Source organism: Aedes albopictus, chromosome 1 (assembly GCF_035046485.1).
Source record: "Aedes albopictus strain Foshan chromosome 1, AalbF5, whole genome shotgun sequence".
NCBI classification, from domain to species: Eukaryota; Metazoa; Arthropoda; class Insecta; order Diptera; family Culicidae; genus Aedes; species Aedes albopictus.
In genome coordinates, this window is record NC_085136.1 from 95,587,571 (window position 1) to 95,610,859 (window position 23,289).

Below are 23,289 nucleotides of genomic sequence, written 5' to 3' on the forward strand. Positions count from 1 at the left end.
TTTCCACCATAACTGCACTATTTAGCAGACAGCTATGTAATGGCCGCCTTTTTTCTGCACGAATTTTCTAGAGTCAAACGTATTGGTGTAAAAATGTTACACATGGCATGTTACAAAAAATATTGAGTTTTCGGATCGATTTGTTTGGCAGCTCTCTAGATTCATGCTCGAGAAAATGCGAGCAAAATTATTGTTTGAAAAAGTCCCAGTGAACCGCTATCTTGAATAAAAAATTTGCGCATATGTTCCAGATCTGATTTTATATTAGGGTTTTCTCGGTGGCATATATTTCGTCTGACATCTACACTAGGCGTCAGCGCAAAAAACGCATATTAATAGTTTGAATATATTCCCTGCAGTCGTAATTCACGAACGTGAGCAACCGGAAGTTCCCGCGCTGACGTCGCAAGCGATCCGCTCCTTCTTAGCTGGAACCAGCGGCGTATCGATATTTGACTACTACATTGTCTACAATCGAGAACATGTGGTTTTCACAGACAACCCCGAACGTAACTATCCTTCTCATAGACGCTAGAATTATCAAATTTAAAAAGTGTTTCCCAATTTCTTATAGTTTGTTCGGCGATGAACCGAGGCGTCAGCGTTATCGTGGATTTCACATGGACCGACAGCAACCGCATCATGACGGCCGCCAACAACTTCAATGTTCCGTACATCCACGCCGATGCGTTTTCGCAAACCTTCCTGAAGGTAATGGAAAACTATCTACGGGCACGTGGGGCCAACGACGTAGTGCACATCTTCGACTCGACCGAGGCAGCCGATTCGGCAATCTACTTCCTGATCACTGAGTCCCAGCTGCGAACGATAATATTCGACCGGCTTAGCGACACGTCCATCGCACGGATTAAGGCCGTCCGGCCTTATCCGTCGTATTTCACGATTACGGCCAAGACGTCTGAAATGAATGCGCTGTTCAGGAAGGCCACGGCACATGGGTTGGTGCTGAAACCGGACAAATGGAACTTGATGTTTTTGGAGCCCAACACGGATGGATTTGAGTATCACGATTTATATCCGACCATGAGTCGACTGATGTTAGATAATAGCACCTGCTGTATGTTGCTGAACCTGGACAGCGATTGCAAGTGTCCTGCGGGTTTCAAGCCGTGGGAAGCTCATTTGGGGAATGTGGTGACGAGTGTGTTGGAGAAAATCCGGTTGGATCAACATCCGTTGCTAAGTCAGGATGATTGCAGCGTGGATGAATCGGCAAATAGATCCAATAATGCCTATGACATAGCAAAGGATCTCCGGATGGACGCCCGCTTCTGGATGCCTGATGGCAGTCGAATGTTGCGATACAATATGAATGTTTCAATTTGGACATCCACCGAAGAAGACAACTCGGATGCCATACAGCTGGGGACGATCGAGAAAGGCGAGGTTATGCCGTTCGACGGACAGAAGATTAAACCGACCAAGCGGTACTTTCGTGTAGGAACTGCCGAGGTTGGTTCGTAGGTTTAGAGACTGTGTTCGAAGTCTAATACCAAATTTCTTTTGCAGTCAATCCCTTGGGCCTACCGGAAACGTGATCCACTTACCAATGAGATAATTCTGAACTACGTCGGTGAGCCGATTTGGGAGGGATACTGCGTAGATTTTCTGCATCAGTTGTCCAAGGTGATGGACTTCGACTACGATCTGGTATCGCCTGAGAAGGGAACTTTCGGTATGAGAGACAAAGCAGGTAACTGGGATGGCTTGATCGGTGATCTGGTGGTTGGTGAGATCGATTTTGCCATGGCTTCAATGAAGATGACCGCTGAGAGAGAAGAGGTGGTGGACTTCGTGGCTCCGTATTTCGAGCAGACCGGTATTCTGATCGTGATGAGAAAACCTGTCCGTGAAACGTCTTTGTTCAAGTTCATGACCGTGTTGCGATTGGAGGTATGGCTGAGCATTCTACTGGCTATCGTGGCAACTGCCGTAATGCTGTGGCTGCTGGATAAGTTTTCGCCGTATAGCGCTAAGAACAACAAGCAAGCTTATCCGTACGAGTGTCGGTAAATTACTAGGATGTATTTCTCATAATAGATAACAGTTCAAAACGACACTTCATTTCAGGGACTTCACGCTCAAGGAGAGCTTCTGGTTTGCATTGACCTCTTTCACTCCGCAAGGAGGAGGAGAAGCACCTAAAGCTCTCTCCGGTCGTACCTTGGTGGCCGCGTACTGGTTGTTCGTCGTATTGATGTTGGCTACCTTCACCGCCAACTTGGCTGCGTTCCTTACCGTTGAACGTATGCAGACTCCGGTTCAATCCCTAGAGCAGCTGTCCCGCCAGAGTCGCATCAAGTACACAGTGGTGAAGGACTCCGACACGCACGACTATTTCAAGAACATGAAAAACGCTGAGGACGTCCTGTACCAAATGTGGCGTAACTTGACGCTTTCTAGCGGTAACGATCAGACTCAATACCGTGTTTGGGACTATCCGATCAAAGAGCAGTACATAAACATTCTAGCTGCCATAGAATCTGCGAATCCAGTTCCTTCGGCTGAAGTTGGATTCCAGCGGGTTAACGACGGTCTAGAGGCCGACTTTGCATTCGTTCATGACTCGGCGGAGATCAAGTACGAAATATCTCGTAACTGTAACCTTACTGAAGTGGGGGAAGTTTTTGCCGAACAGCCGTATGCAATAGCGGTTCAACAAGGAAGCCATCTGCAGGATGAGCTGAGTTATTATATTCTGGAACTGCAGAAGGATCGTTACTTCGAATCACTGACGGCAAAGTTTTGGAACAATTCGGTACGCGGAGTTTGCCCGAATACGGACGACAGCGAGGGAATTACGCTGGAAAGCTTGGGCGGAGTGTTCATTGCGACTCTCGTGGGACTTGCGCTGGCGATGGTCACTTTGGCCGGGGAGGTGCTGTATTATCGCCGTAAGGATCTGAAAGCCAAGCTGGTTCAGGTTGAACCGATGAACGAAGGAAAGAAAAAGGATGGGAAGGATAAGCATTCGCTGACCTTCAAGAATTTGCTGAACACTGCGGACATGAAGAACAATTTGAACAAGGTCGTCGAGAAGAAGATCCCGAAGGAGATTACCATTGGAAATAAGTTTGTGCCGGCATCGGAGAAGCAGCAGAAAATTAGCTATATATCGGTGTTTCCGAAGAATCCTGTTAATTGAAGATTTCAACCACATCAACCACATCTTGAACCACAGCGATGGTTTTTAGTGGTTTTTAAAGTAGTCGTAGCAACACATTTTGGATTAAGTTTTGCACTTCTTATTTAGATCATAGCTGTACTACATGAATAATCAAAATTATCTGCTTATATGTAACCAAATAGCGTCGTCTCTCTTATTAACCCATACCGCCCAGCATTAAAGATTCCTCCCAGGATTTCGTCATTGATTTCTTCCAGGATTCTTTAAAGAATTTCTTCCGGAATTCGATTTCCCCGCGGCAATCCTTCATTGATCCTTCCCGGTTTTTCTTTAGGGATTTCTACCAGGATTCCTTAAAAGCTCTGTCAAGAATTCTTTCATATTATTTTTACTGTCCGGAGTTCCTCACGAATATTTTTATCGATTGCTTCCAGAATTCCTTTAGGGATTGCTCGCAGGGTTCTTTCGGGGATATTCTGCAGCATACTATCAGGGATTCCTCTCGGGATTCATTTATTGATTCATCTAGGGATTCCTTAAAGGATTTCTTCCGCGATTCATTCCAGGGCCGCTTTTCATAGATTAAGAATTCTTCCATAGAATCTTCCCGGGATTCTTTTAGAGATATTTCACGAGATCCCTTCTGAAATTCCTTCAATGATTTCTCCTAGCATTCCTTTCAGCTTTCTTTCAGGTATTCCTTCCGAGATACATACATCCAGGGATTCCTCTTGGATCCTTTCAGGGATTCCTTTAGAAATTTCTCTCGTGATTTCTTCTTTGATTCTTATCGTTTAGGTTATTTCAGTGGCGATTCCCTATCCTCAAACCCACTTGTTTAACAGGTGGAAATACTTTAATTTTCTAAACAAATTAGCTTGTAATGGATTACCCACAGGGAGTGCGTTCAATGCTGATAAGCAGGAGTAAAATAATGTTATTTTGTATGACGAAAAGCATCTAAACTCGAATTTATCGAAATCAAAAGCTTTTACCGAAAAAATATTTGGTAGGCATCAAACCGGTCATCATTGTGCACAACCGCTACCACATTTTTTTTCGAATAATGTGTTCTACTTCGAGAGATACGCCTTTAGATGCTATTCGCCATACAATATTTTTGAGATTTTCTTTTAGCGATTTTTCGCGCATTGAAGCTAGCGCCACATTGGTCGATGCGGAGAGTAGGAAAACAGCCAAAGCATTTAATTCATTGATAGATAATGACGAGATTAGTTGTTTTCACTAATTTTCAGTTTGATTTTGGTTGTAAATTCTTTGCAATTATAAGTTTTTGAGTCATTGAACAGGTAAAAAGTGAGGTTACGAGACGCCACTGGGTTATTTTCTTTAGGAATTTATCCTGGTATTCCTTTGTGATTCCCTGCAAGTTTTATATAATAATTCCTTCAGCGAAACTTTCAGGGATTCCTTCCGGGATTTTTTAAGAAACTTCTTCCGAAATTCCTTCAGGGATTATTTCCGGGATTGCTTCATGTGTTCCTTCCGAGATTTCTCGAGTGACTAGAGGCAGGATTTCTCACGGGAATCCTACATGAATTCATCTTCTTGGATTCCTCCAGAAATTTCTTCTACTATCCCTTCAGAGATTTCTCCAGAGATTTCCTCAAAGGTTCCTCCAAAATTCTTTCAGTGGCTTCTCCCGGAATTCTATCAGGGATTCCTCCAGGATATTTTTTTAGACTCCTTTACTGATTCTTTCAGGAATTACACAAATATTATTTAAGCGATTCCATCTGGGGTTTCTATCGGGACTGTTTCTGAATTCCTTCGGGGTTTTCTCCCGGAATTTCTCTCGGACTTCCTTCATGGATTTCTTTCGGGGATCCTTCGGGAATTCTTCTTAGTAATCCTTCTATAAGGCTTCCTGGGATTTTTTCATTGATTTCCCCGGGTTTCCATCAGGGATTTCTCTCGAGATTATTTCAGGAGCTCTTCCAAGGATTCCCCTGGGCTTGCCCCTGGGATTCTTTCATCAATTTCTATCGGGGTTCCTTCTCGCATTCTTCCAGGTATTTCATCCGAAGTTCATTTAGGGATATTCTCGGGGATTTCTCCAGGATGCTTTTACAGAGATTCTTCCAGGATTCTTTCACGAGCTGGTTTTGGAATTCAGGGGTTTCAGCCGGAATTCTTCCTGAGGAGTCTTTGGAATTTCTTCCGGGAATCGTCCATGAATGCCTTCCGGGATTCCTCCAGAGATTCTTTCCGAGATTCCTTCGAGAATTATTCCCAGAACTATTTGATTCCACTGGGATTCTTTCATCGATTTCTATCGGGATCAGTCCTGCAAAATATCAGTCTCAGTGCCTGTTTTTCAGCCGAAAATGAATGACTGCGGCGATCGTTTTCAGTTCCTCGATGTGAGAACTGACAGAGTCCGAGAGCTCCATTCGTGAGCGACCCAACAAGATCAATTCTCAATCATCCGCACACTACTCATGCTGAAAGGCCATTCGTCTCAAGCGGTGGCTTGTGAGAGTGAGTGCCCTATACGCTACCACGGGTGAAAACACTCAACTACAGAAAATTGAATGGAAATTTAGCCCTGTCAGCTCTCGCATTCAGTACGCTGCGTGAGAGTGTGAGTACCTATTTCATTTCGCTCTCCTGTTGCTGATCGGAAAGCAACATTGACAGGAAAACCAAAACGGAGAAAATGAAAAAAAGCAAAATATCGCTTTCATAAAGGCCTGTCGAAAAATTGCAGCACTGATCGGGATTCCTTCTCGTATTCTTCCGGGTATTTCTTCCGAGGTTCATTTAGGTATATTCTCGGGGATTTCTCCAGGATGCTTTTACAGAGATTCTTCCAGGACTCTTTCATGGACTGGTTTTGGAATTCAGGGGTTTCGGCCGGAATTCTTCCTGAGCAGTCTTTGAAATTTCTTCCGGGAATCGTCCATGAATGCCTTCCGGGATTCCTCCAGAGATTTATTCCGAGATTCCTTCGAGAATTACTCGCATAACTATTTGATGAATTCTTCCCATGATTCCTTCCAATATTCCTCCTAAGATTTCTCCTGAGACTAGGTTTCTACAGATGATTATCCTCGGATTACTCGATGTGAGGGGATGGACTTTCTTCGACAGTGTAACGAGCCTTATATATAGATGCTATAAGAGGCAGAACATAGGGCAGAAGAATGACAAACATTTGTTAAAATATGCAACATGATTCATGGATTTCCTTTTAAGTTAAGAGCCTGGACCGACCGAAAATCGGATTCAGGGGACCTGTCCTTGAACTACGTAGACTCTTAGGAGAGAAGGGGGTTTCTGGTCAAAGTCTACGCTCCATACAAATTTCGAAAATTTTGTTAGAACAGAAGTCTACGAGGGTGGAGGGGTGGATGTGGTTTCGGAGATAACCAAAATTAAGTCTACGTAGTTTATGGACAGCGCCGTAATGTGATCTGGCAGTCGTGTTTCTATTCGTTTCAAGTAGTTATCATTTCTTTCACATGTTTAGAGTTGTCTTGTGTCTATAGTATAGACTCTATAGGGATCAGAATGCTTCTCAGAGTCTTCAATGTGTAAGTATTGGCCATCTTATATTAATATGACACCTGGTCAAAGAACAGAAGGTAAGGGAAATGATAATGCAATCGCTCGTCCACTGCAGATCGTACAACGACGTCTGCGTGGGTTCATCCGGATGTCAAAGTGTTGAGAAATGACTGTGGCAGAGGAACTGTGACCAGTCATTCGGAAGCATAGTCATTAGATCACCAAGCATGCAAAGTGTTTTAAAGTGCTTTCGAAGAAGTAAAAACAAAATAGTCCCTCGGTATCCGTTGAGACTCGTATGTGTGTCTTTATTTCGTGCCTTTTCGCTTTCAGTTCCTTGTTTTTCGCTCGTTCGCTGTTTCTGTGTATGTGTGTTTGTGTGTATGTTTTGGGACACAACAGTGTAGTCACCTTAAATACTATTTATTTGCTGTAATTTTCTTGATTTTCCTTCTGTTTACCGTATTCGTTACGTTTACGTCCATTCCATGACTTGACTTGGCTAGAGGGTACAGTATACGTGTGAACAACACATACATTTTTTGCTATAGGCGTGGGAAGATTGTAGAGGGAGCTGCATACTTTCTCGAGAAAATTCCAGTTCTGTTTTATGAAGCTTGTAATATAAGTGCACCAACGAAAGATATATTATTTGCCATCAACAAAAGAAACTAAGGGAAAACGATTGGCTTTACGCAGGTAATCGAGTGAACAACGTTTATTCCACAATCCACAATTGCTACTCAGTATACATCTAACGAAACGATTCACTTCATGATATTGCATTATGTTCAGCTCTTGGGGGAGTGCAACTTTTCCTTGCATAACGCATGCCCCTTGCGTGACTTGTATGTGTTGTTGAGCTACTACTTCTATAGACATCCATTTCATCTCGTTTGTTAGGAACAGTTTTCATAATTGTTATTCAGTGACTTGCATGTGTGTCGTGCCTAAATTGAACGGAATCCTGTAGGTTGAACGGCACTACGGTCTTGAAAAGCTTTAAGACCCTAGCGCGTGTCACCTTGCTAGTTTTATTAAGTCTCAAAAAGTACACAAAACGTTTGCTTTCCTAGTCCTAGTATATAATAGCCCTTTTAGAACGTCTAAAACCTAATCGCTCGGGAGCTGTGATGGATCTCTTACTAGTGAATAGCGGGTAGAATGTTCGTTTGTTCGTCGTACCTCTCTAAAGGGAACTAATGAGGTATGGAGGTGTCTAACGAAGATTGTGTATGTGTGTGAGTGTATGCATGCTAGTTGTAAAATCATAAATGGAGGCGTGGCGACATCACCGAAACGTTCATAACTTATGGTGTAATAGAAAATCCTATTTTCTGCTAAAATAATCAAACATTTTTATATTTTTCAATACACATCATCTGACTTCAGATAATAACAGAAAAAAATAAACAGGGCACAGGCTAGAACCACATACTTAAAAGTAGCAATAAAACTAAAACATACTTCAGAGCAGTTTGTTCTCCTCTGGTGCCTTTTCTACCACCTTTTAATCTAACTCTCACTTGCGGCGGGGCAAGTGAGTAACCAAAACTTTCTACACAACAGCAAAAAGGCGCACAAAAACAAAACAAATAAAGATGAAACATAGATCAAACACAGTTTATAGTTTGCATTATAGTTCTGCTTCTTGGCATATCCATTCTATAAGAATCCTCACAATTAACGTTTTGATGCTTCCATCCAGAAACTAAACACGTGCAATTAAAAAAAAGATACAGTAACTGCGCAGCTTCATTTCGTTACATTTTTTTACAGCATTTGAATTACAGTTTTTATAATATATAGGGTTCGGTATTTTAGCAGCCGCGAGAACGTCCGTTTAGTCTTAATAAATATATATTACTCTGTTGCTGTTTAGGGTATTTTTTGTTTATTATTTTTCCTGTGGTTGGACTAAGGTTATGCAAGGTTCTTGCTTTGTTTATCCTAAACACTAGCTTTTAACTTCTTTCGACTTACTAGCATTTGTTTTGTTTTGCTTATTATCTGCTTATACATGCGTGTATGTGGTTTTATTGAGTTTTTTTGTCTGTACTTAGGGGACTGAACGGTTGACCCAAAAATTTAGTTTATAACTTCTAGAGTAGTTAAATTTATCATATGCTACGGGTTGAATTGTATTTATAGATATTACCTTTGTTATTACGATGATTTGTTACAAAATACTAGTGCACGGGGGCAGGGGCAACAGGCGGGATGCGAGTAGGAAAGGGGCAGGAGTGTGGGCGAATGGGGTGTGTTTGTATGCGTGCGCGCGCGTTTGTGTGGTTGCAAAGACATCTAGCTTGCATCGCGCGTATTACTATTGATCCGGAGCCGGTTTCAGCTCCTTTATCTGCTTGATTAGGTACGCCTTTTCGTCGTTGAACTGTTCGTCCTCGGATCGGTCCGTGTGGAATTTCGTTAGGAAGTCTACCAGCTTCTCCTGATTCCGCAGCAGGATGTCGAGAATCGGTTTCGGTTTGTTCGGATTCGCTACAAATACCTGAAACGGGAGGTAAGTGAGGATTTACTTAAAATGTTGTGGTCCAACCCTAGTCAATCGTATGATTTACCTTAAACACGTGAAATGCTTCAAACTGAATATTCCGAGATTTTTCTTTCAGCATATTCATCATTAGCTTCAGGTTGTCTGGGTTGGAGATGTATTTCGTCATTACCTGTTTAGAATTATCATGCATTAGCAAACTACAGGTAACTTAACCTAAGCATAACTAGAAGAAAAATATATATTGGATACATTCTATCGTCACCTTCCAAGGATTTGATGCCCTGATGACACGAAGAATGTTAATAGCGTGACGTTGCAACGTTGTAACGTTCTTTTGAAAATTCATTCGACAGTCAGACAGTTCGAAAAATCTGAATTGATGAAGGAGTTCACAAAGAAATTTGGAAAGGAAGTGCGATTATCAAAAGAACTAACGAAATAATTTGAAAATAGAATTTTCGAATAACTTTTCAAAGGAATTGTCAGAAAATAATAAAAAAAAAAACTGCCTGAGAAAGTTCTAAAGAGATCGCCTAAGAAATTGATATATAAATATCAAAAAATCTCATATTGCCAGGGAAATTCCCAAAATAATTTTTCAAATTGTCAGGGAAATTTCCAAAAGAATCCTCTAAGGAATTACTATATGAATTACCGAAAGGATTATAAAAGAATTTCCAAATAAAAGTAAAACAAAAATGCCGAAGGAATCCCCTGAGGAATTGCCAAAAGAATTGCAAAAAAAATTGTCGAAGAAATTGCCATAAGAATATATAAATTGATTACCGAAGAATTGTCAAAAGCAATAACCGAACAAGTTCACAAAAAATCCCTGAAAAATTTTTGAAGGAATGGATCATTGAAGCCAATTTTTCTAGCTGTTACCGCATCATAACAAAGGAGCTACTGTATATGACAGCAGTCGGGATATGTCAAACACACAAGGCTACGGTAGCGCTATCTGTTCATTTCATAGCGGCCGTTATTTTAATGATTCATTGCTAATGAATTTTACAAGAAATGTTCGAAGCAAGTTTCAAAGGAATTGCCAAAAACATTCCCAAAAGAAGCTGCCACAGGAATACCTTTGATTGCATTTATGAAGAATCTAGGAAGTAACTGACTGAACAATTTTCATAGGAATCAATTTATAAGGAACCCTAGAAAGTTCTGGAAGAAGCCCAAAAAGAACTTCTGGAGGACTCCCAAAACGAACTCCTGGAAGACTAAAAGCAATTTCTTAAAAGCAATTTCTGAAAGGACTCATGAAAGATTTCCATAACTCTGGGAGGGCTCCCAGAACGTATTTCTGGAGCATTTTTAGAATAAACTTCCACAGCATTTCCAAAAGCAATATCTGGATTATTTCCAAAACAAATCTTAGGGATTCCCTACAAAAAAAAAGTCCTGGATAATTCCAAGTATAATATCCTGAAGGGTTCCCAAAGGGAACTCCTGGAGATTTTCAGAAGGAACTCAGAAAATCTTGAAGAATGTACAAACTTGAATCGGGAGAGAATCCAGCTGGAACTTTGGAGGAATCCAAGAACAAACTTATTGATGTATCCCAAAATAAACTCCTACATGTATCCCTAAAACAAATTCTGGAGAAATTGCTATACGAAGACCTGAAATATTTGGAAGCCCCTGAAAAAAGGCCTTTTGGAAGAATCCTAAACAGAATTTCTGAGGGAACCTAAGAAGAAATTTTTAGAGGAGTCTCGGAAATTCCCATAGGAGCATTTAAAGAAAACCACGGAGAAACTATTGGAGGAATTCCAAGCGAAACTCAGAAGGAGCCCCTGGAGAAATTTTAAAATGATCTCTTGGGTAAAATTCAGTATGAAATCCAATTTCTGGTGGAAAACCCTAAAGAAATCTCCATAGAAACCCCATGAGAAATTTCAAAAGAAGCATCTCTGTTTAATTCCCATTCCTGAAGAAATCTCAGAAAGAACTCCTGGAGAAATCCCAAGGGTCAGCAACCTTTTCAGGTTCTTCTTCTTCTTTATGGCTCTAGGTCCCCACTGGGACTTGCCCTACCTCGCTTCAACTTATTGTTCTTTGAGCACTTCCACTGTTATTAATTGAAGGGCTTTCTTTGCCTGCCATTGCATGGATTTGTATATTATGAGGCAAGTACAATGATACACTATGATGCCCAGGGAGTCGAGAAAATTTTCCCGACCGGAACGGGAATCGAACCCACCTTCACCGGATTGGCGATCCATAGCCTTATCCACTAGGCTAACTGGGGACCCCTTTCAGGTGTCCAATCAAAAGTTATCTTGGAATTGGAAGTCTTCTTCTTCTTTCTTCTTTATGGCTTTACGTTCCCACTGGAATTTGGCCTATCTCTCTTCAAATTATTTTTCTTTGAGCACTTTCACAGTTAGTGAGCTTTCTGTGATGCTTTTGCATGAATTTGTATATTGCGAAGCAAGTTCTATGCCCAGTGAGTCGAGAATTTTTTTTCGACCGGAATGGGAATCGAGCCCGCCGTCTGGATTGGCGATCCATGGCCTTAATCACCAGGCTAACGGAAGAATTGGAAGTCCAACTCCAGAAATATTATTGAAGAATCTAAGAAGGAATGCTTAGGGGAAACCTAAAAGTAGTTCTGGAAGAATTTCAAGAGAAACTATACAAAATGCTATGGGACTTTCTAAATGTATTCTAGAAGAAACTCTTAAAGGAATCCGTTATAGAATCTCTGGAGGTATCTCAGAAGAAACTAATGAAATAAATACTGGTGGAACTTTTAATTCAAATCCTAAAGCAACTCATGGAGAAGTCCAGAAGAAACTCCTGGTGGGTGTCCCGGAGGAACTTTTGGAGGGATATCAAGAGGAATTTCCGGTGAAAATCCCAGAAGGAACTTCTTAAGGAATGCCAAAAGATGTTCATGTATTGATAGGCAAAGAGAACCCTTCAATCAATAACTATGAATGTGTCAAAAGAGCGCTAATTTGGGCGTGACAGGTCAAGTAATCACTGGAAGAATGACTGTATAAGTCTCGGCAGAAATCTTTAGGGAAATTTCTGTAGGTAAGTCGGCCACACTCTACGCAGGGACGGAAACGAAATCTGTAAACAAGCATTAGTCTGGACATCGCAGCATAGTCTGACCCAGAGGCTCATGGCGGTGAAGCCTCAACAACGATATCAAGCAAGTCGATAGAAATTTGACCTGGCTACAGATCAAGGCGATGGCTGGCAATCGAAGTAAGTAGTAATTCCTGGTGGAAATCCTAAATGAATCTCCAAGAATCCATGGATCCATAGACATGAATCCAGAAATCTCTACAGGCATTCCAGGAGAAATTTTAAAACAAACATCTGTTTGATACGAAGACAGAAGGAGCTTCTTAAGACATCCCAGAAGGAACTCCTGGAGAAATCCCAAAGGTCAGCGATTCTTTCAGGTGTCCAATGAAAAGCTAATCTTGAAAGTCCAATCCCAGAAATATTCTCGAAGGAATCCGAGAAGCAACCCCTGATAGAAACCTAAAAGTAGTTCTGGAACATTTTGAAGAGATTGCATACAATATCCTATTAAATTTTCTAAAGCTATCCTACCTAGAAGGAACTCCTGATTCTGCTATCGAGTTTCTGAAGAAATCTCAGACTTCAACTTCTAATTGAATTTCCAAAGGAACTCCTGAAGAAACCCAAAAAAAAAACACTGTTGGCTGGTCTCAACCAAGAGGAACTTCTGGTGAAAATCCCAGAAGAAACTTTTGAAAGAAAGCCAAAAGATGTTCATGCATTGTCAGGCAAAGAGAAACTTTCAATCATTAACTGCGGAAGTGCCGAAAGCGACCTAATTTGGGAGTGGCAGTGGAAGAATGACTGTAATCTTTAGAGGGTCTTCGGTAGAAAATGTTGGAGGCATCGCTGGACAAATTGAGGTGACTATCCTTGGATATATTCCCGATTCATCCAGGATTGCTGAATGCCCGGACTGATTATTGAAGAAAGCACTGATTATCCTAGAAGAATTTCCGAAAGAAGCCTTGAAGAAATCACTAGAGAAATTCAAACAATAAACTTGAAAGAAATTTTAGAATGAAAATCTGTAGAAAAAAAAAGTAGTGAAACTAATACAGCAATTACCAGAAAGATATCGCAATCGGTTTACCCAAGAACTCTTCCTCTTTGAGTTGCCACCAAGTAAGAAATTCCTTCAAGATTTTCCTAGTGGAAATATTCTTCAGCAAATAATCCAGAAGAGTTTCCAAAGTTCCCAATAACGAGTGCTGTGGAGATTCGTAAACTATTTTTTAGATATTTTTTCTAGAGTTTTCTTTAGCGATTGCTTTAAAACTCATCCATATTTTTTCAAAAATAACCAGACAAAACTCGAATAATTCCAAAAGTTTCGGGAACTCTGGCAGATTACTATAGAATTTCATGTATGGGCGTCAGCTGGATTTCTCTGGGAATGCCTTTAGAAGTGCATTTTTTTTTAATTTCATAAATAATATGTTAGAGACATGCCGGAAAGCTATCGATAATGCATCGAAAAAATTTCAACATATACGTATGTATTTAGTTTCTTGGAGCATACTTGAAGAAATCAAAGAAATAATTCTTCAATTTTAATTCAAAATCCCCTAACAACAATCAATCATTCTACCTTGTTCTCACATCACCAGAACTGCACGCACTACTCCTACTCACCGTGAAGTTGTGTCGATCCAGCAGCAGCTCGCCGAGCAGCTTTAAGCTCTGCCTCCGCGTCACGTAGTTCTCCGAGTTGAGCAGGTGCTGGTAGTGGTCGAACACTTTGTCGTAGTTCTGCTCCAGGAACTCGGCGCACAGGATTTTGTGCCGCGTCAGCAGCTCCTTGAAGGTCGAGAAGGCATCGGACGCGATGTCGAAGGTGGACACTTCCACGTAGCGGAAAAAGTTGAAGAACTCGTCCGAGTGGAGCATGATTTTGGCGAGCGCCTCGTACCGTGCGCACTCCCGCAGCATCGTTCCGCAGTTCAGTGCAATCTCCTGGTGTTCGTAGCTAAAAAGAAAATGAAGGCCATCGGATATCTTGGAAGCCTGATCTTTTTTTTCCAGAGGACACTTACCCCGCCATCAGTGTGAACAGGATTTCTGGCTTTGTGCAGATGTACTCCACGGTTGGTGACCGGGTGCCGATCTGTCGTCTGAGTACATTGTTGAACACCTGTGCGACGTCTTTCTTGCCCTCAAAATCGATACGACTAAGGTTCTGTCAGTCATCAGTGAGTGGAAGTGAACAAAAGTTATCAACAGTTTGGGAAATCAAGGCTTCAATTTCGTTAGGAAGATGTTCGCATGGGACCAAATCTCTTCGAAACTCATTTTATGAATAATTTCGTTTGACATCAATCCTTCTGAAATCGAGCCTCAACACATCATCGGCGCCCACCTACCTGTATCAGTAGCAAGAGTAGATTACTGTTATACAATTCCTGTGCTAACTGGGACACCACAATTTCCGTCTGTGGTTCTGCGTCTGACGTTCCGTATAGCATATTTTTGATAAGAACCTACAATCAGACCGCGCGAGAGTTGCATGAGAAAGAAAAAAAAAGCTTAAATTAATTCAATATTGCTATACACAGCGTCAGATTACGGTGCGATGACGGAGATGACGATGTGATGCGATGATCATGCTAATAGTGTCGATTGTTGAGCGCCGTGGCGCTTCGATTAATTCATTCATTGATGAAGAATGATCGGATGGGTAAGACGCAAGTTTGTTGCTTTGTAAATGGTTGTATACGTGTCGCACGCAGCTTCACCAATTAGCATCATTTATGGATGTTTCAAAGTGTCCTAGATTCATTTAGGTAAGGTCGAAATCTTTTGGCTTGATTGTTCATTGGAACAAATAGACCAAAAGATTTCGAAACCGGAAAGGAAACATACATTTGTTACGTTGATATCTCGATTAAGAGAAAATATTTGAAGTTGATATCTTATTCAGCAAAATGATTCATAGGGTATATGGATCATTCCTTGGCCTAATTTGCAAACTGCCTTGACAATTTTGACCATAACTCATAAATTAATAGCACTAGACATAATATGTTGACCCTATTACGCACTCTAGGCAATGCATGTTTCACCAATTAATTAATTGCAATTGGAAGTAAACTTACGTAAATATTCAAGAATTTACTTAACTAGGGTGACAATGGGTATTTTCGGCAGGTTTGTTCTCTTCGTCATGGGGGGTTTTTGTCAGCCAAATTGCCTGAAAGTTGGCCACATAATTCAGCTTAGTGGGGAAGGATTAGAGACCAAATCTGAGTTCAAAAGATTTCAAAAAACCTCCAAAGACGAAGAGAACAAAACGGCCGAGAATAGGCAATTTCCCCTATGTTGAAAAGATTCAATGTGATGGTATGCAACGTTGGTCTATGGTACAAAAATTGGCCTATTAGTGGATACAACGTTGGCCTATTGCTTTCCATGCACTAGAACCACTTATTATCTCATTTTTTTCAATATTTCTGCTGAAGTATTATCTCTGTTTGTTCACCAATCATACTTTCAAATTACATTTTCGGAGCCAAATTTTCAAAAAAACTATAAATAAATCACTTATACTAAAGTTCTTTCTTTATTAGTAACGAAAACAATGCAACCCGATTATTGTGTTATATTTTTACAGTCACCGCACACAAAATCTATTTTTCTGTTCGTTCTCTCTGGTTCTTACGCAAGCAATGTTTTTGGCGTCACTTTACTGATGGGCCAAGATTTGAGCATGAGCATGAGCATAGATGACCGTACTATTCGTAGTTGCTACTCCGTGATTGACCAGAACAATCGAAGTTGCACAAGGAACCAACAGACGGAGCTTGGGAGTAGCTTACCGTCCTCAATGTGCATCTTCGAGAATTCCAAACTTTATTAGGTCAATAACAGCGCCGGCCACGTCCTTACGGTCATCGAGGAAGGAAAGGAATGTTATTATGACGTGCGTTGCTTACTAAAGACCGAGATCACCTCTGCGTCTCCACGTCTGTCATGGGAAGGACTTTTTGTTAGTGGGGAGGGGAAAGGGCGCATGATATGAGTTCACTTTGGTAAGTGGAGTGATTCATGCAACCCTATTAATATCAAACCACTTATTTTCATTTGGACTAAAACAAAACACATGCCGACATCGAAGATGACGAACCATTCAGATAGTTTCGAAAATAAAGTGATTTGAACCAACGTGGCTTTGGAACTTGGGCCGACACTTGACGTGACGAACATTTCAATGTCTGTTGACTAAAATCGCAAAAAATGTTGATGTTGCATTTATCGTATCATAAATCGCCCCGTACGAAGATGAGCAGTCAAATAGACGACGACGACGACGACGACCGAATGAAAACGCGGCCTGTACACTTTTCAAAGCCAGCGCGCGATGCTTTGCTGCTGCCGAACTAGAACTACCGCACACTACTGACTGCTTGGCGTCCCGTCGTCGGAGCCCCGCAGAGAAAAGATAAAAAATCGCAAAAATCTAGCAAAGCCAGCGCGCGATGCTTTGCTGCTGCCGAACTAGAACTACCGCACACTACTGACTGCTTGGCGTCCCGTCGTCGGAGCCCCGCAGAGAAAAGAGAAAAAATCGCAAAAATCTAGCAAAGCCAGCGCGCGATGCTTTGCTGCTGCCGAACTAGAACTACCGCACACTACTCTTTACTGATGGGCCAAGATTTGGGTACATAGTGAAAAAAATGTCCTCAATATTCGGCCCACATGTAATTTGTAAAATAGTTATTATTCTTTCAAAACAAACATACAAATTCAAACTAGCATCTTTGACCGTCGCATCATATGTTCAGTTATTTAAAAGGCATTTCGAAATATTCCACAATCATGCCATTTATAATCATGTGTATAGACTACCCACTAAGCCGAAGAATCATGGCGTCTACAAAAGCAAAACAAAGTGACATTTTCATTCATTTTTAATGCTCAAAAGTGCTAAAATTGAAACGAAATGTTACAGTTGTTTGGCGCAAAGCTTTTCCGATATCCAGTTCGGCATGTTTGTTTGAGTTTTTGGTTAACGTTAAGATAGGCCGAACGAGGGGACTATGCCAACGAAGCATCCCGATACCCTACGAATGTAATTTTTCAATTTTAATGATCTCTTATTTGAAATTATCTCGCTAGATGGCGCTTCTGTACAAAAATCTTATTTCGCCGATATCTATGTCCAACGAAAAGATATAATTTTAGTGTTTTCTGAAAGGATGTTTGTCTGGCTTAGCGTTGCCGTTATTAATGAAAATTCCCCTACCATGTTGCCGAAAATAGTGTATTTTACTGAAAGGTTATAAAGTCGACGTCTTTGACGAAATCGTGCCAATTCCAGACTAGCAATTGAAAAGGCCGCAATAACATTGCGTAAACAAACACGATTCTGTCGACTTAGGGGTTTCTGGGATCCACCCACGCATCTCACCACCATTAACAGAAAGCTTGATGTTTGCGCTTTCTGTTAGTGGTGGTGAGGTGTGTGAGTGGAGCTCAAAAGGCCTTAAGTCGACAGAAACATGTTTGTTTACAAAATGTTGTTGTGGCCTTTTCAATTGTTGGTCTTGAATTATTGAGAGCAGCTTATTTGAAAAAAAAAAGGCCTGGTTCGAAATCATCTTACTTGTTCCTTTCCAGATTTTCTTCAGGTATATATTTTTCTATATATTCCTTCAGTGATCCACCCAGAGGATTCCCTCAGAATGCCTTTAAGCTGGTTCCAGCCATTGGCATTGCTTCAGGGGTTCTACAGAATTGCCACCAATAATTCCATCGATAATTGCTCCAGGAATTCCCATGCAGATACCTTCAGGAATTCCCATCCTTCCGGAATTTCTGAAGAACTCAAATCGGGATTTTTTTTTAAATATACAGGGAAATTTCAGTGATTTCTTCTAAGGTTCCTCCTAAGTTTTATCTAGGAAAATGTTTGGAATTCCCCAGAATTTTATTCAGGAATTTATCCTGAGATTGGTTTAGGAACTCCAGCAGCGATTCAAACATAAATTCATAGAGGGATTCCTTCAGAAATTCCTCCAGGAACTTGTCCCAATATTCATCCTGGTATTCCTCCATGATTTTGTTATCCCAAAATTCTTCCACGAATTCCTCCTGAAGTTCTTCTCGGGATCCCTCCAAGGACTCGTCCAGAGATTCCTTATGAAATTCCTCCCGATATTCCTCTAGGAATTTATTCCGGGATTCCTCCAGAAATTTCTTCCGGGATTCATCCAGGAATTTCTACCAGTATTTCTCCCGGGATCCCTTCAGAAATTCCTCCCGAGAATCCTCGAAGAATCTCATACAGCCTATTTTTCTTCTTCTTTGTGGCTCGACGTTTGCAATGGAACTTGGCCTGCCTCTCTTCAACTTAGTGTTCTTTGAGCACTTCCATAGTTATTAATTGAAGGGCTTCCTTTGCCTGCCATTGCATGAATTTGTACATTGTGTGGCAAGTACAATGATAGACTATGCCCAGGGAGTCGAGGAAAGTTTCCCGACTGGAACGGGAATCGAACCCGCCGTCTCCGGATTGGCGATCCATAGCCTTAACCACTAGGCTAACTGGAGATCCAAAACAGCCTATTACGATGAAGAATTGCAAAATAGTAGTTTACGCAACAAGGTGCAGAATGAATATTTTTACAGCACGAGTCGTGCATAAATCGTGGATAAATATGACGAGTGCTGTAAAAAACGAGTTCTGCACTGAGTTACGTACAACGTTTTTTGCAATTTCATAAATTTTCGCTTGAGGATAGTATTTAACAAAATTTTACCTCAAACTGCACACTGATGTTCATAGCCATATTAAAGAAAGTCTGATCATAGCATGTTATACTGTGCAGTTGTCACAATTTTTCAAAGCTGCGTCCAGAAAGCATCAAGAAGTTGATCAAAACTGAAGACAGTGCTGTAATGGTTCATTACGCAACGCAAATCAGTGCTGCAATGAACCATTACAGCACTGCCAATTTGGAGTGGGAAAGTAGGCCTTTTCCTGACAGATTTGCGTGCGGTAAAAAAGTCTATTACGATGAGAAACTGCAAAAAAAAAAATGCATTACTGTAGACACCATCTCTATAAATAATAAGCATCCAGATGTACAACAGATATAGTATATACATGTTCATTAGCACCACCTAATGGCAGAGTTCCGAATCGCATGGTCCATCAACTGTGAATTTTTGACCCATCCAACAATTGATTAACCATGACGCTGTATATAGAGCATTAAGTTCGCTTTATAGTGTATTATATGACATGCGATATAAAGTTGTTTTGTTATATACCTACCATTAAAGTAGGTTTAAAGTTGAAAGTGGCGCTACTATTGTTAATTTAACGCAAGCTTTACTGTGGTGATTGCTAAAGCATATAAAATGCTTGTACCATATAGCTAATGCAATCAAATCGTATGGAATGCATACTTAAGGCATCATGTCAAAAAAGAAAAAAAAGTATGTTTTTCATTTTTCTATCTATTTTTATCTTCTCATACCTGATCCGATGCTCTCACCCTGATGTTTTTTCATTGTATTTCGGGAATTGAACCTAGACTGCTGAAACTGGACCACGATGAAACTCGGACGCGCTAACGCTGTGTGCTACGATTACCATGTATTTTGCACCTGAAAAAATGTGCAACATAAGGTAACGTATACTTAGCTCGTGTCTTATTGAGTTGTGTTTTTAGCAGCTCTAAAAAAAATGTGCTGGGGTCTGAATGCCATCAGTTATCTTACTCTCCCAATTTCATCATATTCGAAAACAAGCAATTACAGAACCGATTGATTCCACAAACGAAGATAATGCAAAGATATAAATTCGTCTGTGTTGATTCTGTACTTTTTGTTTTCATACGAGCTCACTTCTACCAAACAATACAATAAATAAGAAACCATACAAACAGCGCTTTAATCCTTTTTTTATGAAATCGGGGTGCTATGTTAAATAAGGAAACCAATACCCCACATAATTTTTGTTCCCTCAGCATCTGATTGTTTTCATGTCCCAACAAAAACCCAAAACACCATAAATAATATAAATTTTCAAACAGCAACATGATAACACATGATAATCTAAGTGCTACGCAGCAATCCATGAAAATGTTGGTTGTTTTTTCCTTTCTTTTGAATGGTTCTGTTTATAAAAATGTTTTCAGTTTTTTTTCGAACTAAGGGGTATTTTTCTGTTTACAATGATGGAAACTTTAGTAAAGGCATATATAAAGTAATAAATGCTTGCATTATTGTATGCCATAAAGCTTTTAACATGGTAATGCAATGAAGCATTAAACAATGGCCCTATAGAACTATACCGAATTGTCAAAATCCCATAATGCTTCAATGCTTTCATAATGTAGATTAAACGCCTCATTACCTGACAGATGTAGAATAAAAGTTATCTGGCATTAGCTAAACTATAATACGATTGAATTAATGTTATGATATAATGCTTGTGGTTACTTGGGTGTTCTCTCGTCGAGTCGCATGGTTCACGAAGGAACACAAAGAGGATACTCCGATATAAACAAGCTGCGGCGATGAGCGGGCATCGCTAAGTGTAACACTTACCGATGATCGCTCATCGTTGGCTTGGGGCAACTGTGAATAATCGTTATTTTCATCAGTATTTAATGCGTTTTCGCTTTAAAAACATGAAATACTATTTAATTTAACTGTATTCATGACGTTGCAGGTTGTGTAGTCACAATAAAAAAAGAATTATGGCAATAAAATATTCTTACCGAATGCATCGCTTTCATTAGCGTCATCGAGCATCTTCTCTCTTGATTGCGTTCTCGTATCGAACCGGGCAAGAGAATGAACAGCATTTCGGAGAGCGTTCCCGAGCATGTTGGTTCATGAAATGTTACATTCGCGAATGTATCACTTGCTGAGCATGGACCATTCAGTGGTTCGCGATAAAAATCCACACACTGTGCAGGAATATATGTTGGTGAACCATTATTTGGCATTCTTTTGAGGGTTAATGAGAACTATGACAGAATTCTTGAAGTATGTACTTTCCAGCGTATCTTTTCAGAAGATTTTCAGGGAGAACATCGAATAAATAAACGCTAAACTTTTGGAATATCTTGTGACGAAAAGTATAGAAGAATTTGTAACGTAATTTCTCATTATATTTTTTCCCTGAGCAATGCTATCGAACAATTCTGGAAAATTCTATAGAATACAATTTCTTAATTAGGCCGATGCAAATGTTATTTTCTTTGATGTCCTCTCATCGGTTACGAGTCATGGACCACCTTGTTCTTCTTGTCGCCCCTTTAATATTTTGAGATTTTTTAAGTAGGAGGGGGGAGGTGTTTGGTTACATAAAATAATTTAAATTGCACCGGCTTTATCAGGGGAAAATTTCTGATAAATTTTCGAATGGATTTATAATCAATTTTTTATAACATGCTGCGAGAAGTGTTCTGGTTTCTTGTTGACAAACCTTCTCTCTAAGTTTACAATGAAATCTGAAATATTTGTGTAAAAATTTAAAGGAAATGTTTGGCAAATCCTAAAAAAATGTCTACAGTAAATTTGGAAAAATGTCTGAATCTAAAAAACAAACATTTCAAAACTTAAACTAAGGCTCCGCGGCAAATTTTTCAAAAATTTTCATTAATATCATCAAGACCTCCAGGTAGCCTTTAAAAGTTTCTCCAAGAATTAATATCTACTCAATTAATTTTGCTGGTAGACATACGCGTAACTACAACGCATTTGGCCCCACAGCTCCAATGTCAAGCACGCTGACTGTAGTGCATAGTAAGCGAGCATGACATTGGAGCTGAGGGGCCAAATGTGCTGTAGTTACGCGCATGCTGGTAGGTCCATGAACTTCCTAAATAAAAATCCTTCAATATTTGCTAAATTTTCTAGAATATTGTCAATTAATTACTGCAGTATGTTGCCTAGAAATTCGAAACTTCCGTTTGAGTATTTAAATTTCAAATTTATTAAAAAATAAAAGATTTTTCCATTGTTCCATTTTTCACAATAATAATATGAAAATTAACCAATAAACAATTAAATAAAGAAATTGATGAATGAATAAAATACAGCAATAGTGGAGCGTAATAAGCATATCCATGAAACTAGAAGCTCAAATTTGGTGAGCTGAAGTTACAATCACTAGTTTTGACACGTCTCCTTCGAAATTCACAGTAAGGTTTAGTATTTTATTTCACGATGTGTTGTGTAGAACAACTTTATAATAAAAAAAAAGTAAGTCTGAAATTTTGCCCAATGATAGGGAAGTGGAACCATCTCGGCAGGGGTCCTATTTTGGGCACTTTTCTGCTATAACTCAACCAATTCTGAACCAATTGACACAATTTTTGGAACGCGATGAGATACGTATAGTATCTAGCCGTGTACAAAATTTCAAGTCAATTGGTTTGGAATTGACTGAGTTATAGCTAAGAGTGCCCAAAATACCGGCCGCTGCCCAAGTAGTTCACTACCCTACTTTGGGCCATTCCCTTCAATTTGCTGGGTCGGTGGGAAACATCCTTCGGGGAGTCTAGAACAAAAATTTTTTTGAAGGTTTTTCATGCAAAAACTGTTAAAAGCGCATATTGTAAATTATTGCATCTCCTACAAATACTCACAACTTTTTTGTCTTTGAAGATTGTTATGGTTCAATAAATAATTAATGCATAATAATAATTGCAACATAATGACAGTGTGTGTGTTTGCCATACCAATAAGTGATTGGGAGGCAGTGCCCGAAGCTCTCGACAATTAAAAATAACTTCCTCTCCCGTTTGACATACATGTGCACAACAGACAATGTGTTAGATATTCATCTAATCCCATACGAAGGAGGTTTGGATTGTGAAAAGATGATAACCATTAGTGTGGGACACGCTTGTATGGAAAAAATAAATCCTCGCTCCAGTCGACTTTTTAGATCCCATTTAGGTCCCATATGAACTGTACAAAATTTCAGCGCAATCGGTGAAACTATAATTTAGCGCAAGCGGTTCAAAGTTTTCATAGGATTTACTATGGGAAAAGTTACACTTTCAATCAAAAAATCCCAGAGGTC

The 23,289-nt window shown here is 40.1% G+C and overlaps 2 protein-coding genes across 6 annotated transcripts in view; one reads left to right on the plus strand and one right to left on the minus strand.

The window, feature by feature from the left end:
- Positions 1–3,321, plus strand: part of LOC109405078 (glutamate [NMDA] receptor subunit 1) — a 32,645-nt gene extending 29,324 nt beyond the window's left edge. The window contains exons 2-5 of the mRNA XM_062845060.1: positions 360–509; positions 575–1,473; positions 1,531–2,030; positions 2,092–3,321. Coding sequence (XP_062701044.1) covers positions 360–509; positions 575–1,473; positions 1,531–2,030; positions 2,092–3,166 — 2,624 coding nt within the window. The 3' untranslated portion in view covers positions 3,167–3,321. The remainder of the gene's footprint in view (positions 1–359; positions 510–574; positions 1,474–1,530; positions 2,031–2,091) is intronic.
- Positions 3,322–6,962: 3,641 nt separating this feature from the next.
- Positions 6,963–23,289, minus strand: part of LOC109416544 (protein Mo25) — a 43,121-nt gene continuing 26,794 nt past the window's right edge. For all 5 annotated transcript variants that reach the window (XM_019690628.3, XM_019690627.3, XM_019690625.3 and 2 more), the window contains exons 3-7: positions 14,606–14,722; positions 14,279–14,421; positions 13,878–14,211; positions 9,259–9,363; positions 6,963–9,188 (exon numbers count right to left, since the gene is read on the minus strand). In XM_019690628.3, coding sequence (XP_019546173.1) covers positions 9,006–9,188; positions 9,259–9,363; positions 13,878–14,211; positions 14,279–14,421; positions 14,606–14,722 — 882 coding nt within the window. In that variant the 3' untranslated portion in view covers positions 6,963–9,005. The remainder of the gene's footprint in view (positions 9,189–9,258; positions 9,364–13,877; positions 14,212–14,278; positions 14,422–14,605; positions 14,723–23,289) is intronic.